This window comes from Brachyhypopomus gauderio, chromosome 14, assembly GCF_052324685.1.
Source record: "Brachyhypopomus gauderio isolate BG-103 chromosome 14, BGAUD_0.2, whole genome shotgun sequence".
NCBI lineage: Eukaryota > Metazoa > Chordata > Actinopteri > Gymnotiformes > Hypopomidae > Brachyhypopomus > Brachyhypopomus gauderio.
This window is the reverse complement of record NC_135224.1, coordinates 17,548,751-17,563,064: the sequence shown is the minus strand read 5'-3', so window position 1 is coordinate 17,563,064 and position 14,314 is coordinate 17,548,751. Positions and strand designations below refer to the sequence as shown.

Sequence of the window (14,314 nt, the reverse complement as noted above, 5' to 3'; positions counted from 1 at the left end):
GGAGCTCATGCTAATCATTGGCATGTGTGCTATATACATATTTACATGTGTTATATACATATATTACATATTTAACCTGCATTTATATCTTGGTTACGTACTTCTACAAAGACAATTCCATAAAGCACCTAGAAATTGTATGGTTTGCTTTGCCAGTGGATGTGCTGATGCTGTCAACTACCACATTGAAGGGACTGTTCTGCTTAGAAGTATAACTATGAATATGAACTGCTACTAGCTGGGCCACTCAATGGAAGATGCATTCCCTTTGGAGTCTTGGTCCTCCCAAGGTTTCTTCCTAATCCCAGCTATAGAGTTTTCCCTTGTCACTGTGGGCCCTGGCTTGCCCATTAGGGATCTGGACCCATGCATTTGTAAAGCTTACATTAAAAATAAATTTAATAATAAATTGACTTGACATGTTGGCTTTACATACAACAGTAATTAATCTATTTGGTTCTAGAATTAGCTTCATAGTTACATTTCTTGACTTGTACAGTTCACTATACATCATAAACTTTTGGTTTTTATATTACTACCTTTTTATTTTCTTGCATATTATGAAACAGCAAGCATATGGCTTTGATTACTGCTTATGCGTAATGTTCTATTGGTACTTCAAGAATCTGACAGTTAAATAAACACAAAAGGTAACATTTGTCCATCTGTACAGTGCACAGCTTCATAAATATCAGTTATAGCATTTCACCTGCCTTCTGTTAAATGTCAAATAATAGTAAAAAATATAAAATATTTAATATACTAAATATTACACTTCATACAGAAACACAGGTGTAGAAGTTTGTGGGAGGGTGGCGCAATGTTATTATGACATCACAGTTACCCATAGTTACCGTCACAGTTACCCATAGTTACCCTATGTATACAAAGTCCTGTTCGGGTTCATTAGTTCATTACCATATTCCGGCAAGACGACGATAGGATCAAAAAAAGGCGCGTCAGGTCAAACCGATACGCACAGCGATTAAGACATGGATCCCCTTTCTCCTAAGGGTAAGTCACGCTATTTTTTCAGTATCGGTTTACAGGACGTTATTGAATAGAAAATATAAGCACATTTTTCCAAGACCGACTTAACCCAAGTTTTTTGGAGAAGCATGACTAACCTATGTTAGCATTGCTAAATTATCTAGCTAACATTCGAAGACATTAGCGCCATTAATACTAATTTATTTTACCAGTACATCATGGGGTGTGGTGGTTAACGCTGTCCGGGTCAGGAGCATTTGACACGCAATTAAATTGATTATTTTTATACATTTCAATTGAAGGTGCAAAGCTAATGAAATCAACGCTTACTGGAAAAAGATAAATGGAACACATTCAACATTCAAAACATATTATTACCCAACGAAATACTCGAGCTCAGTAATTTCTAATCGTTGTAAACACCGCAAAATCATGGACGGATTGTTCTGAGAGACAGACTGCATGAAATATCCTACCTGCAGCAGAAACCAGAAAGGGCTCTTTAAATTGAGAGCGATGTGCGGCGTGTTCATGAAGCTACTGAACCGCTGCTGTGCGTAAATGCGCACATTGTGATTAATTTAAAAACGCTCCTCCAAACTTTCCATATGCAGAGAAACTGCCAACGTCTGAGCAGTAGCCGCTTGTCCTTCTGTTGACTGCTTGCTCGCTTCGTAGCAAAGTGACGGCTGATATTGTACTCTTTGAAAACTGCAACCGTTTCTTGTCATGTCAGACATACAGCCGTTGATCGGACCTCCGTGAAAAAATATTTTGTTGTCAACTTTTTTTTAAACACTCGGCACTCCGTGTCCACTTTTCTTTTCTTTGCTCCGCTCATTTTTACCGAAGAGCAAAACGGCAGCAGGAAAGTTCCACTCCAACAGGTCAATGTGTCTGGACTAATGCGCTATATATTGGGGGAAACGAGGATATTGCAAATGAAAATTAATGACGATTTTACTATAATTTAGACACGTTCGGCGGGTCGGATTAAAAAGCCCAAGGCCCCGTAGTTTGTCCGTGTGTGGGTAATTTCCACTTCCAGTGAGCTAACACATCCTATCTTGCGAGCGGAATTACTACTACAAATAACGATACACACACTATATTTGCTCATATATAATTATCTGGTGTCTTAGTAGTGAAAGGCATGGGAGTTTAAAATAAACTCTAGCTTCCGAAAAAAAGGACGTATTCAACAAAATTCCACACTAGAGCCAATGGATGGGACTTTTAATTTTTTAAAATCCACCTCGCAAGTAGGAGCAATCCACAGAACACAACGCGAGCTGTAATCTCGCCACTCCACAAAACACCCCCCCCCCATGTCGAAATAAAAGACCCCCAATATAAATGATGCATTAACACAAAATGGTCTCTAAAATTACAACTAAAATTGCTGTCTCACAGTAGTTTGTGTTTTGATACTGCCTATGTATCCTATGGTTTTAAAGCAAGCATTGAAGGAGTGCCTACATTTACGCCCTCTATGGTTTACTGGCGATTGGAATAGGCTTCTGCAGTCTAACAAAAGATGTAGAAATTTGTAGAATTTTTATTTATAATGCATATAGTACATATACGTTTTCTTCAAGCACATGAGTTACATTTTCTTCAAAGACATGATTTAGAAATGATTGACAGAGAGGATGCTCACCTTTAAAATTATAATGGCAGAAAAACACGGGGAAACAGCAGTGATTAAGATTTCAACTAGCATTTCTATTTCAATTAAATTTATTTGTATTTGATTATATTAAAATAAAATCCTAATGTTACTTAAAGGTTACAAAAACATTGTGTTCTCTTCATTTTAGCTGACGGCAAGGGGAGCAAGCCCAGGAAAGTGGCCCAGTTCAGGCAGAACTCTGTGGTGCCTGGACCCTCCAGGTGCAGGGACTGCAAGGCCACTACAAGCAGAGCCTCTTCCAACTCTGGCACACCAAGTCCCAGGAGCAGAAAGATCAAGAGTGAAGGGGACAAAGAGGACATCACAGTTTTGGTGCCCGTTGGATGTGGTGAAAAGTCCACACACACCTCGTGGCCCAGTGAGAAAAAGAAAAGGAGGAAGCGCTCTGCCCCGACTGAAGGTCCCGTGGCGGCGTCCCGCTCCTCTGCAAAGCGAGGGAGAGAAGAGGAACCCCTGAGGCAGAGTAGGAAGAGAACAGGGGATGCTCCTCAAAACTTGGCACCCCACCCCATGGAGACGCAGGCGAGGAAGAGGAAGAGAGAGGAGGAGTGCCTAGGTCTGTCTAGAGCAGGTATCACCAAATGGCGGACCGCGGTCCGGATCCGGACCCGAACGCCGTCCTGTCCGGACCCAATCACATTCCTGATACGGACCCAAATGCCAAAAAAATTTTAACGGGAGACTATATTTTAAACCGGAGAATTTATTTTCAGACGAGTGTTACGTTCGCCCCCGCTCAACAACTTTCGTTCGCCACCCCCCCCCCCCCCCCCCCGCTCAACAACTTTCGTTCGCCAACACACCCCCCCCCCCCCCCCCCCCCCCCCGCTCAACAACTTTCGTTCGCCACCGCGGACCCGGACCTAAGGTCTGAGCTATCTGCCAAAAATGGACCGCGGAAAGATTTAATTGATTACCCCTGGTCTAGAGTAACGCCCTCAACACTACCAGCATGTTACACCTGCTGAATTTTTTTTGACTGAATCTTATGTTGTACAAGGATGTAACTGTTTTTGTTTCATGTAGAGAGCTTCACTTCACGCTACACTTTGGGAGATCTCCTGGGCACAGGAGGATGCGGCGCAGTGTATGCAGGAGTCCGCGATGCTGATGGAAAACAGGTGAGCATCAGCACACAATACAAGAATGATTGTGGGACCTAATTTCTATTTTAGATTGTGATTAGAACTTTGAAGGAGCTATGAGTTTTCCATAGAGAGCCTTTGTTATTCACATGGCAATCAAGTGGTCAAGTTTAATGTGCCTTGACCTTTTTCCACTTTTTGAAAGATCCTGATTATACAATGTGATAAGCTTGACAATCTGTGGATGAGTATTTATCAGACTCCAGATTTATGAGTTACCCGAGAAGCTGTGGCTACCATCTGCAAGCCCTTAGATATGTTAAATGTATTGGCTGTTTTGTGTAAACAACTTCACTTGCTGTGTTTTTCATGTGACCAGATCGCCATTAAATTTGTGCCAAAGTCTGACAAAGAGGAGTTTATCACTGTTGTAAGTCCAATATCTTTACTTACGTAATATTGCAACAATGTCTGGAACTTTTTAGATGGGTAAAACTGCAAAGGGACTATAAACGCAAAGCTGTTAATTTTCCATTTAGTGACTCCTCCCAACACAAATGGAAAACAGTTCACTTTTTAGATTCAGGTTTCATCTAATGATTGGTACCAATTCAGATCCCTTTCATGTTAACCTGCTAACCATAATTCCACTATAAAACTTCAAACCCATACTAACCATGAGTTCCTTAATTTTAGCCTGGCGAAACTCGCAGTCTCCCCCTAGAGGTGGCTTTAATGGAGATGGTGTGTAAGCCACCTCGTTGTGAGCATATTGTGGAGCTCCTAGAATGGTTTGAGTGCGAGGACTGCTTCATCTTGATTCTGGAGCGACCCATCCCGTGCATGGACCTGTTTGATTTCTTGGACTTGCACCAATACCAACTACCTGAGCCACAGGCACGACTGATCATGCGTCAGGTGGTTCAGGCTGTCCTTCACTGCCGTGACCGTGGAGTTCTGCATAGGGACGTCAAGGAAGAAAACCTTCTGGTCAACACCGACACCCTTGATGTCAAGTTGATCGACTTTGGCTGTGGCGATCTGCTTACGACCGGACCATACAGGCTCTTTAAAGGTTATTCACCATAGGAATGAAATGTGCACCTCAAGTTAAAAAATGGGATCAAATTAGAGACTATTATAAACTTTTTATTTTGTTACTGATGATTCTCTCTCGTTGTCTCAGGCACTGAGGTATACCGCCCACCTGAATGGCTGGTTGACGGGACGTATGAGGGCCGTCAAGCCACCATCTGGAGTCTGGGTGTGCTCCTCTTCAGTATTATCTGTGGACATGTGCCCTTTGAGAAGGAGGAGGATATTGTTGAGGCAGACCCGTGCTTCAAGGGAAACCCATCCAGAGGTGAAAAGGCAGAAGCATCTTTAAGATAACTAGAAAGTCTAAATTGCAAAATGATCATTTATGTAATTATTTCATCTGGTAATGTAATACCACAGATTGATAAAATGGACTAATGAAGAATGGAGAATTGGCAATACAACATTTTGTAACCGTCTTAAAATTATAAAAAGACTTGTTCAGTCTTTTTTGTTAGTGATGGAGGATTCTGTACAGTTCTGTCATTTTAAAAACATTGAATAAGCCATTAGAACAGTCAGATCAGAGGTTTCAGATGGTAACTGATTTCCTTTCTCAACTAATTTCGTTGCTACACACACAGAGTGCAGCCATCTGATAACATGGTGTCTGCAAAAGGACCCTGAAAAACGTCCTGAGCTCGAGGATGTTCTTGCACATGAGTGGTTTTTAGAAGGACTTCAGAACTAATTCAGGTTAGACAGGGAGTGTAGAGGTAAATGGTACTGGGCATGAGACTAGAGGACAGTGCAAAATTAAATTGCAAGGTGCAGTGTAATATTGGATGAGCTTATCAAGTTGTTGCTTATGGACCAGAAAAATCTGGGTCAGGCATAGTGTACTATATAACAATTGAATGCTATAAGTGGTATATGCTTATATGTAGTACTTTATTAATCGAAAATGCAATTTAGGATTGTACTATCTGTACTGTTCCTCTATTTATTCTGAGTTCTAAATGGTTTTTTTCCCCCCAATTCCATAGATTCAGTTTTGAGGACCACATAAACCAGCAAGCCTCTGGACAGCATCAGAAGGATGAGCAGCTTGAGTGTTTGGGACAGTGAAGATCCTGCCTTCCAGAAATAAAAAAAAAAAATGTGCAGTTTGTGGTCCATGCCTTGGATTTTATTTTAGAACAAACACTTACGCAATTGCTCAAACAGAATGAATACTGTCTTCTTGGATATTCTTCAAGTGATCTACTAGAAACTGAAATGAAACTGTTGGGTAATATATAATGTAATATAATTGACATTGTCTAAGATTCTTAATGTGTTAGATTGAAGTGCACTTGGTGAATGTCAAGTTGGGTGATATTAAGTTTATTATGAATAATATACACTGTTCAAAAAATGTCAGTCCAATTTATTTATATAGCGCATTTTACAACACATGTTGTCACAAAGCAGCTTTACAATCGTATGGGTCCAGATCCCTAATGAGCAAGCCAAAGGCGACAGTGGCAAGGAAAAACTCCCTATGATGGTGGGGATTAGGAAGAAACCTCGGGAGGACCAAGACATTTGGGAACACATAAAGGGAACACTTAAACATCACAATGTAACTCCAAGTCAACCACACTTTGGTGAAACCAACCTATTCAGTTAGGAAGCAACACTGAATCAATTTCAGCTGCTGTTGTGCAAATGGAACAGACAACAGGTAGAAATGAGAGGCAATTAGCAAGACGCCTCTTATAAGAGTGGTTCTGCAGACCTTTTCTCTGTTCCCATCCTTTCTGGCTGATGTTTTGGTCACTTTAGTTCTCTCACCATAGAGGTAGCATGATGCTGTGTCTACAACCCATAGAAGTTGCTCAGGTTGTGCAGCTCATCCAGGCTGGCACATGAATGTGAGCTGGGGAAAGAAGGTTTGCTGTGTCTGTCAGCAGTGTCCAGAGCATGGAGCAGATACCAGGAGACATAGAGGGGGACGTAGGAGGGCAACAACCCAGCAGCAAGACCACTAACTCCTCCTTTGTGCAAAGAGGAACAGGAGGAGCAGGTGTCAGAGCCCTGCAAAATCACCTCCAGCAGGCCACTAATATTCATCTTTCTGCTCAAACTGTCAATTTAATGGGTTAAAAACCAAATAGAAGATTCAACACGAGTTTCAAAATCTCAAGTCTGTCAAGTGTGTTGCAGATCCAGACCTGGACAGACGTCCCAGGTGACCCCGACCTGTCCCAACAGCCCCACCTCCTCCCTCCAACGACGCAACCCCAAGACCAGCGAAACCTCTTCCTCCTCCGAAGCACCCGGTCAGCCCAGTGGCGTCGCACACGGGATCACGTGACGTGCAGGATGCGACAGACTGGCCAAGCCGAGAACTGATGGTCTGCGACAGCGAATCGTCCCTGCCCCCGCCTCCAGAGGAGTGGTCGATGGTTCTGGCAACAACCAACGATCAGGTGACGTGCCCAATGGTGGAGGTGGCGGGGCAGGACGAGCCTATGCTGGTTATGAGAACATGGACTTTAACGGACTCACAGAAAATCATAAAGCAATCCGGACACCCCAAGGACGTGGGGGGCTGCAGGTTTGCGGATGAACTGGAGTTGTTTTGCCGTGAGTTCAGACCGACATCACATGAGTTGCGACGTCTTCTGTGCCTGAAGCTGGAAATAGATGTGGCTGGATGGACTGGCCAGCTAAAAACAGACGTCTGACCAACACAAAGTGGACACATGCATAAATCCAGCTAAAGAGGGTGAGTAACCAGAGGACACAGAAGCAAGAAAAAGAAGCGCATCAAACATACCTAGCCAAGCAAAGCGATCTTCAAAAGTTGGCAACCCAGGGGTTGACTGGTGACGATCCGGAAGGGTCAGGTAAGACAAACTGTTCCCATGCTTTGCAATGAAGAAATGCTTTCGCTAACACATGCTGATGGTGTTGATAATGATTAAATGCTTTGCAATGAAGAAATGCTTTTGCCTATAGACGTAGATGACACGTAGGTAAAGTGATTAAACCTGCTACTGAGTTTTTGCTAAATAAATGTGTTTTGCCATGTGACGAGACATATGAACACATTTGAACAGCATATGCACTCTGTGTGCTGATAACGCTGATGTTTCCCACAGCAGAGATAAGCGAGCTCCTATCGACAGCAGACGCCTCTGAACTGTCAGAGCGGGCGGGAGCAATATAAAGGGAGGGGGTATTACTGCTAAAAATTTGGCAGGCCACCAAATGCATGCTAAGTTATTGTGCAAACCTGTTTTCTGTCACAGGTCGGTGTAAGGGGCCTTGCCTAAGCCATGGGAAGGTCTGCAGCACAACCTGAAACCAGGGGATTGGGTGGTCGTGAAGGGTTTTTAGGAGGAAGAGCTGGTGAGCACAGAGGCTGAGTGCATGGAGTAGGTTGCATCCCAGCTCCTATAGGGTGAAAGGAGGGTGTTCGGGGTGCCTCAGTCGAGTGGGAGGAGTGCAGATTTGGTGTGCACGCACTCCAAGCACAACAGCTGTCAAGAAAGGTCAACGATCACCCACCATGAACCCTGTGCTCTTGCTCATCCTGTGATGGAGCACAATGCTATTAACGATTCGCATGATAACATCTCTGACATAATAGAATTATGTTGATTATTTAGATTTTATTCTGTGTACCTTGTTTGCTGTCTCTCCTGAGTTGTGTCTTGCAGGAGCGGCCCTTACACCTAAGAACCTCACGACGACGACCAATGACATTCTGCTAAAATGTTCTGATGTTGATTCTTATGATTTCTCTGATGTTGATTCAGTTAAATAAGTAATCTTTCAAACAATGTGGTAATGATGTAACTTGTTTGGCCATCCATGGACTTTCTGTATGTGACGCTACGATCGAAAGCCTGCAATGGAGTGATCTGAAGTTGATGTACTTTGTCCATAAAGGACAGAAAGGAGGGAAATATGATGGAAATTTTATGATTTCCCTTTATGCCAGGCTTTCTTAGTATATATTAAACACATTAGATGTATATGTTAGGGCTCTTTGCATATATGTGTGTTAATCATGGCACTGAAGCCATCCTCATGGGTTCAGTAGGCCTCAGAAGTGTAGTGCCGTCTCTCTGGACGGCCTCGGCTCAGTCCTAATCTGATGTTCCTCTGGTGTTCCTAAACTGACCTCGCTGGAAGCGCCGGCCGGTCCCCCCTAATCTCAACTTGAAAGGGGCTACGGCGGCACTCAGTCCATCATGCCATCACGAGGATGCTGAGCGTGGATGGGACATGCAAGGGGAGAGGGCAATATACATTTGTTAAATCATGTGTGATTTACGTTATGTTTACCCAATCATATTCTGTTAATCACCTCGTGGACACTGTGTGTGCTTATGATTAAATTATAAAAGAGAGAGTTTGGAGAGGGGAATTAGCTCTTTGTGGCAGACGCCTTGTGCGTTTGTAACAGGGGTTTCTGGAATTAATCCATACTTGCTTAATTAATCCATATTTGCTTAATAAATTTATTTTACTCCATCTTAAAAAATAAGAGAGTACCCAACTGCTTCTGACTTTTATTGTGCTTAAGAGTTACAGAATTTCAACCACAATAGTCTTTCCCCCGTGGGACGACTGGAGTCTTTGCCAAGGTATGGGATAATGCAAACGGGTCAGTTGCAGCTCGTTCGCTGCGTGTGTCCTTGTCATCGAAGCGTAGATGCTGCATGATGTCCTGGAAGCGGTTTAGCGACATAATCTTGATGATGGAGGGCACTGCCAGTGTTGCAGACCATGGGTCATGCACCGCTGGAAGCCGGACAGTCCCTCGCAGGATGAGGATTGCAATGAACGCCATTAGTTCAGGGAGGTCCATGAACCAGTTTTCATGCTGTGTCTGGTGTGCATGCTGGACAGTCCACTCCTGTATGGTCTGAAGCATTTCCGAAGAGATGAAACAGGAAACTAAGTGACAACACTTTTCTGGCAAAAGCAGTTGGCTGTCCATTCGTGGGATGGCATTCAACTGGGCTGTGATGCCTTCCGTGATGTCTTCTGATATGTTCCCCACACTGCCGTATTTTGCCGTCTCCGTCAGCTGCTCGCGTGTCTCCATGCGACCCCTCTTTTCTGGAGGTGATTAAGTCTCCTCATCTACAGGACCATACATGTTTGAGATTTGATTAGTGAAAGGTTGAAATAATGTGAAATTCACATATTTGAATTATAATTCCAAAACACCTCAATAAGCCTGTTTTGTACTTATGTAGGATTGTTTTCACACTGCAGAAAATAGCATTTTGATTAGTCAAAATAGCTCTGATTTTTTAAACCTTATTTGAAATAGTTTTTGTCTTTTGAAAAACTGCCACTAGGTAAAGATATTTACATAATTTTATACAAAAAGACCCTCAGCTACTTGAAATAGAATAATATTCTAGAGAAGGGAGAAACTGTGGTCCTGCATCAACAAGACCACCGTTTCTGCTTCTGCCTTGAATCCTTTCATTTCATTAAATCTACCACCAGGGCAAATGTCACTTCGCCATCCACTTGTGTAGGAGCAGGTGACTCCAGACAGACTGTTGGAGCAGCTCCCCGTAGTGCTTGGCCTAACATCCCAAGGATCGTGCCAGCAGCTTCTCCACCTCCCTCTGAATCTCCACACATGTGGAATGCCAGGACTCGTCTGCCACCCATCACCAACCTGAGTGAAAATACTAAGAAGCTCCTCCAGCAGGGAGGAGCTCGTGAACAGGTACACTTGTGGGGTGGGGAGATGGCTCTGTTCTGCTCCTTTCATAATCTTAATGAAGAATCATTTTGGCAGTTCTGTTACTGTTTCTGTTTCTAAGGCTCCTCTCGTTTAGATTCAAATGGAGGATATTTCGATTGACCTGGAGGTCTCTGCTGCTGTTTCTACTGTGACCAGTGCTCCACCTTTCTCCCGAGGAGCTGCTACCCCTGAGGATAACATCAACGGTGAGATCAGCAGGACACCAGTAACAACGTGGATGGGTGAACAGGCTTCAAGATCCCTCAAGATTGATCCCAGATCTACACCCCATAATTCTGACATGTGCATCTACTGTGAACATGCAAATAAGTGTTTTTTCCAGAGCTACAGAGATGCTTTGGTGCAGGTATGTGGGTGCTGGAAAAGTGTCTTCTACGGTTTGTGTCATGTACTGTATTGTGAAAAATTGCATTAGCGATAGTTTTAGAATTTGTTTTTATATCCATATCAGAGATCTGTCACTCGTGATATATGAGGAAAGGAAAACTGAACAGAGGGATGGAAAGGAGGAAAAGAACAGTGAGGTTCAGGGAATGGCACATAGAAAAAAGAAGAAGTGGTGGAGGAGGTGAGGTGTAGATATGAACTTTTACATGGAGCCGTTCTCTCTTTTTGAAATCTCATCTGAGGAATGGAAGTGAGACTTTGAGTATAATTTATGAAAGCAGTTGTGTGTTTCCAGGCATTAAGATGTGTGTATTCAGCCATTAAGATGTGCAGTGCAGTCGTCCTTCCCTTACAAACAGGATTTGTTCTGCGTTGTTACAGGCTCCTATGTTTCCTACCTTGCGTTGGAGCACGATGCACTCCACATGCCAATATCTGCCCAGGACACAGATCAGCAGCTTGACGTACACCTACCTGTTGACCCAACGAAGGAGCAACAGAATGTTCCATTCAATTGAACTGCAATACAAAGTGCAAAATGTTTTTTGTTTCGTTTTATTATGTAGAAGTTTAATGAATATGGAGTTTTGAGTTGTTTATCAGTTTGTTGCCTTTTGTGATTGTGAAATTAGTAGTTATTCAGGTGGGGGCACGTTTACACCATATGGTGGTTGACACAATTTTAAGATGCGAGTAAAGGCACTGTGAGTTGATGGTGTAGGCAAAGCAAGTTTAATTATATACGTATATAATTTATACAAAGCAGTAAATTAAAGTGCTTTACACAGGAAAAGGAGCTTATTACAATCCGAGATCTATCCTTGGGAATGTCATTGCTAAAAAATATAATGAATTAAAAAAAATAGAAATTGAAATCAATTTAACAAAATCAGACCAACAAAAGTTTTAAAATAATAAAAAATAGATTGAGAGAAATAAGACATACGAATTAAAGACGATAAAATAATCAGAAAAAGTTTAATAATACTGGAATTAATGCCACATTTTAGTTAATGTTTCAGTACCTACAAAATATATACAATATCTACCCTGAACCAAAGGCCTGGCCAAACACGGATGTTTTTAACTTTGATTTGAAACCATCTAGCATTGCAGCTCTTTGTAACTGGGTGACAGAAGCAGCAGACAACATGGATGGTGCCGTGTTCTCTTTAATGTCCATATTCATGCTCAACGTGCACAACACACACTCAAATATATTAAAGAAAAGAGGAGAGCGCAGAGCACTAATAGAAGTGCGTAAAGCACAAGCGTCACTACTAACTTGGCGTCTGTGCAGGACAGCGGCAGAAGACGTCACACGCAGCCTCACTCCCGACAGGCACAAGGAATGCACAGCACCGACCTGCAGGACCTGTGGGCTTGTAAGGAGTGAGAGGGAATTAGAGACAGGTGCGTGTGATAATCAGTAGGTGGGGGATTGTGACCAAGGGAGTGAACGATACACATACACACTCATTCGATACACATATTAATAATATAACTAGGGTAGCGTTCTTTCACTTGCGCAACATTGCCAAAATTAGAAACATATTAAATATTAGTGATGCAGAAAAACTAATCCATGCATTCATATCCTCTCGTTTAGATTATTGCAACAGTCTCCTAGCTGGATGTTCTGGTAAATCGATAAACAAACTCCAGCTGGTTCAGAACGCAGCAGCACGAGTTTTAACAAAAACTAAAAAGTTTGATCACATTAGTCCCGTACTATCGTCATTACACTGGCTGCCAATTAGATTCCGTATTGACTATAAAATACTTTTATTAACATATAAAACGCTGCATGGCTTAGCTCCAGACTATCTTAGTGAACTTATTGAACAATATAACCCAGCGCGTTCACTTCGTTCACAGGACGCAGGGTTATTAACTGTTCCTAGGATCAAAAAGATCACAGCAGGTGGAAGAGCCTTTTCTTTTAAAGCTCCACAATTGTGGAATAATCTTCCTGCCTCTATTCAGGACTCAGACACAGTCTCAATGTTTAAAACTCGATTAAAGACTCATCTGTTTAGTTTGGCCTTTGATTAATCTGTTACATATTTACTACATCTCGTATCTTTTCTCCGAGGTTCACCTGGAGAGTAACATTGCAGTCGGAGCCTACAATACCAGCATCGCTGCTCCGACACGGAATGAAAGCCTGGCGTTCATCAACAGACATTTACAGTGACAATATCATAACCCAGAACTTTCATTTTTACCTTTACTTAGTCTGATTGTGTGATTTGTGTGTGACTTGTGTATTTGTCTGTATTTTGTGTAATCTGTGTGTTAACGGGCCGCCCAATGGAGGATGGGTTCCCTTTTGAGTCTTGGTTCTCCCGAGGTTTCTTCCTATTCCCCACTATCTTAGGGAGTTTTTCCTCGCCACTGTCGCCCTTGGCTTGCTCATTAGGGTTCTGGACCCGTAGTATTGTTAACCTTTTAAATCCTGTAAGGCGCTTTGTGACAACATGTGTTGTGAAAAGCGCTATACAAATAAACTTTGATTGATTGATTGATTGATTGAACGGGAGGTGGAGAGTCGTGAAGTGGGCGTCTCCCCTATGGAGCTGGACCGGCCGACCGTGACGATCTTCTGTCCTCTTGAAAAACGGTTCCATTTAGAAACAGCTTTTTGTCATTTGCACAGTAAGGAAACAGGTTTCTGTGTACATTGAAATTCTTACTTTGCTCCTTGGCAGGAATACCAGATAGAAAATTAAAAGAATTTACATTAAAGCAAGAACAAAAAGCTAAATAAATATAAGGTAGTAGACTAAAATGCAGTAATGTAACTTGAAAGATGCAAAAATACTTTGTCAGATGAATGATGTACTATGTTGAAAATACATAAAAATTTGCATAAAAAATGCAGTACATTCATCTTGGTGCGTTGTGTTCATGTCACCGGTGGGCGTGGCCAATCAGGGAGTTAGCCACCTGAGTGTTGTTTGTCTCTCTATGTACCAGTTGACTGCATGTTATTGTTTCCTTGGATTAAGTCACAGGTTTTTGAGTTAGTGCACTTCATTCCATTAAATCGCTTCCTTATTTTTGCTCTTCCCTTGCCCCTCTCAGTGTCATTATTTGATTATCCAATCTCCTCAGACAAACACTGGGCTTTAACTTTCACCATAGGGTCTGCAGCAGTTTCTCTCACTACCAGAAGAGCCTCTCTGACTTGCCCAGCCTGGTACCTTACTGCCTGAACGCTTTTTATGTTTCAGGAGGATCTGCCATCTTGGGGGGGAGGCTGAGAAGAGTTCGAATAATTTCATTAAATATCCAAAGTAGCCAGTGGCATCTGCTGAGCTCCTAGCAGCA

At 42.5% G+C, this 14,314-nt stretch overlaps 1 protein-coding gene and 1 long non-coding RNA gene across 5 annotated transcripts; both read left to right on the top strand.

Annotated features, from left to right (window-relative positions):
• The first annotated feature begins 909 nt into the window (after positions 1-909).
• LOC143475639 (serine/threonine-protein kinase pim-1-like) lies at positions 910-8,062 on the top strand. 4 transcript variants are annotated; one of them, XM_076973517.1, is made up of 8 exons: positions 910-1,014; positions 2,811-3,239; positions 3,710-3,804; positions 4,148-4,198; positions 4,465-4,843; positions 4,955-5,131; positions 5,451-5,562; positions 5,853-8,062. In XM_076973517.1, the coding sequence occupies exons 1-7, from the start codon at positions 993-995 to the stop codon at positions 5,555-5,557; spliced, it is 1,260 nt and encodes a 419-aa protein (XP_076829632.1). In that variant the 5' UTR covers positions 910-992; the 3' UTR covers positions 5,558-5,562; positions 5,853-8,062. The 4 variants fall into 4 exon arrangements, with proteins under 4 accessions (XP_076829632.1, XP_076829630.1, XP_076829633.1 ...); XM_076973515.1 differs by having other exon boundaries at positions 2,811-3,254; XM_076973518.1 differs by lacking the exon at positions 5,451-5,562 and having other exon boundaries at positions 2,811-3,254.
• A 1,094-nt stretch (positions 8,063-9,156) lies between these two features.
• On the top strand, positions 9,157-13,910 carry LOC143475641 (uncharacterized). The gene is made up of 3 exons (XR_013121075.1): positions 9,157-10,940; positions 11,046-11,162; positions 11,363-13,910. It is a non-coding gene; the product is annotated as an uncharacterized LOC143475641 (long non-coding RNA).
• Positions 13,911-14,314: the final 404 nt, after the last annotated feature.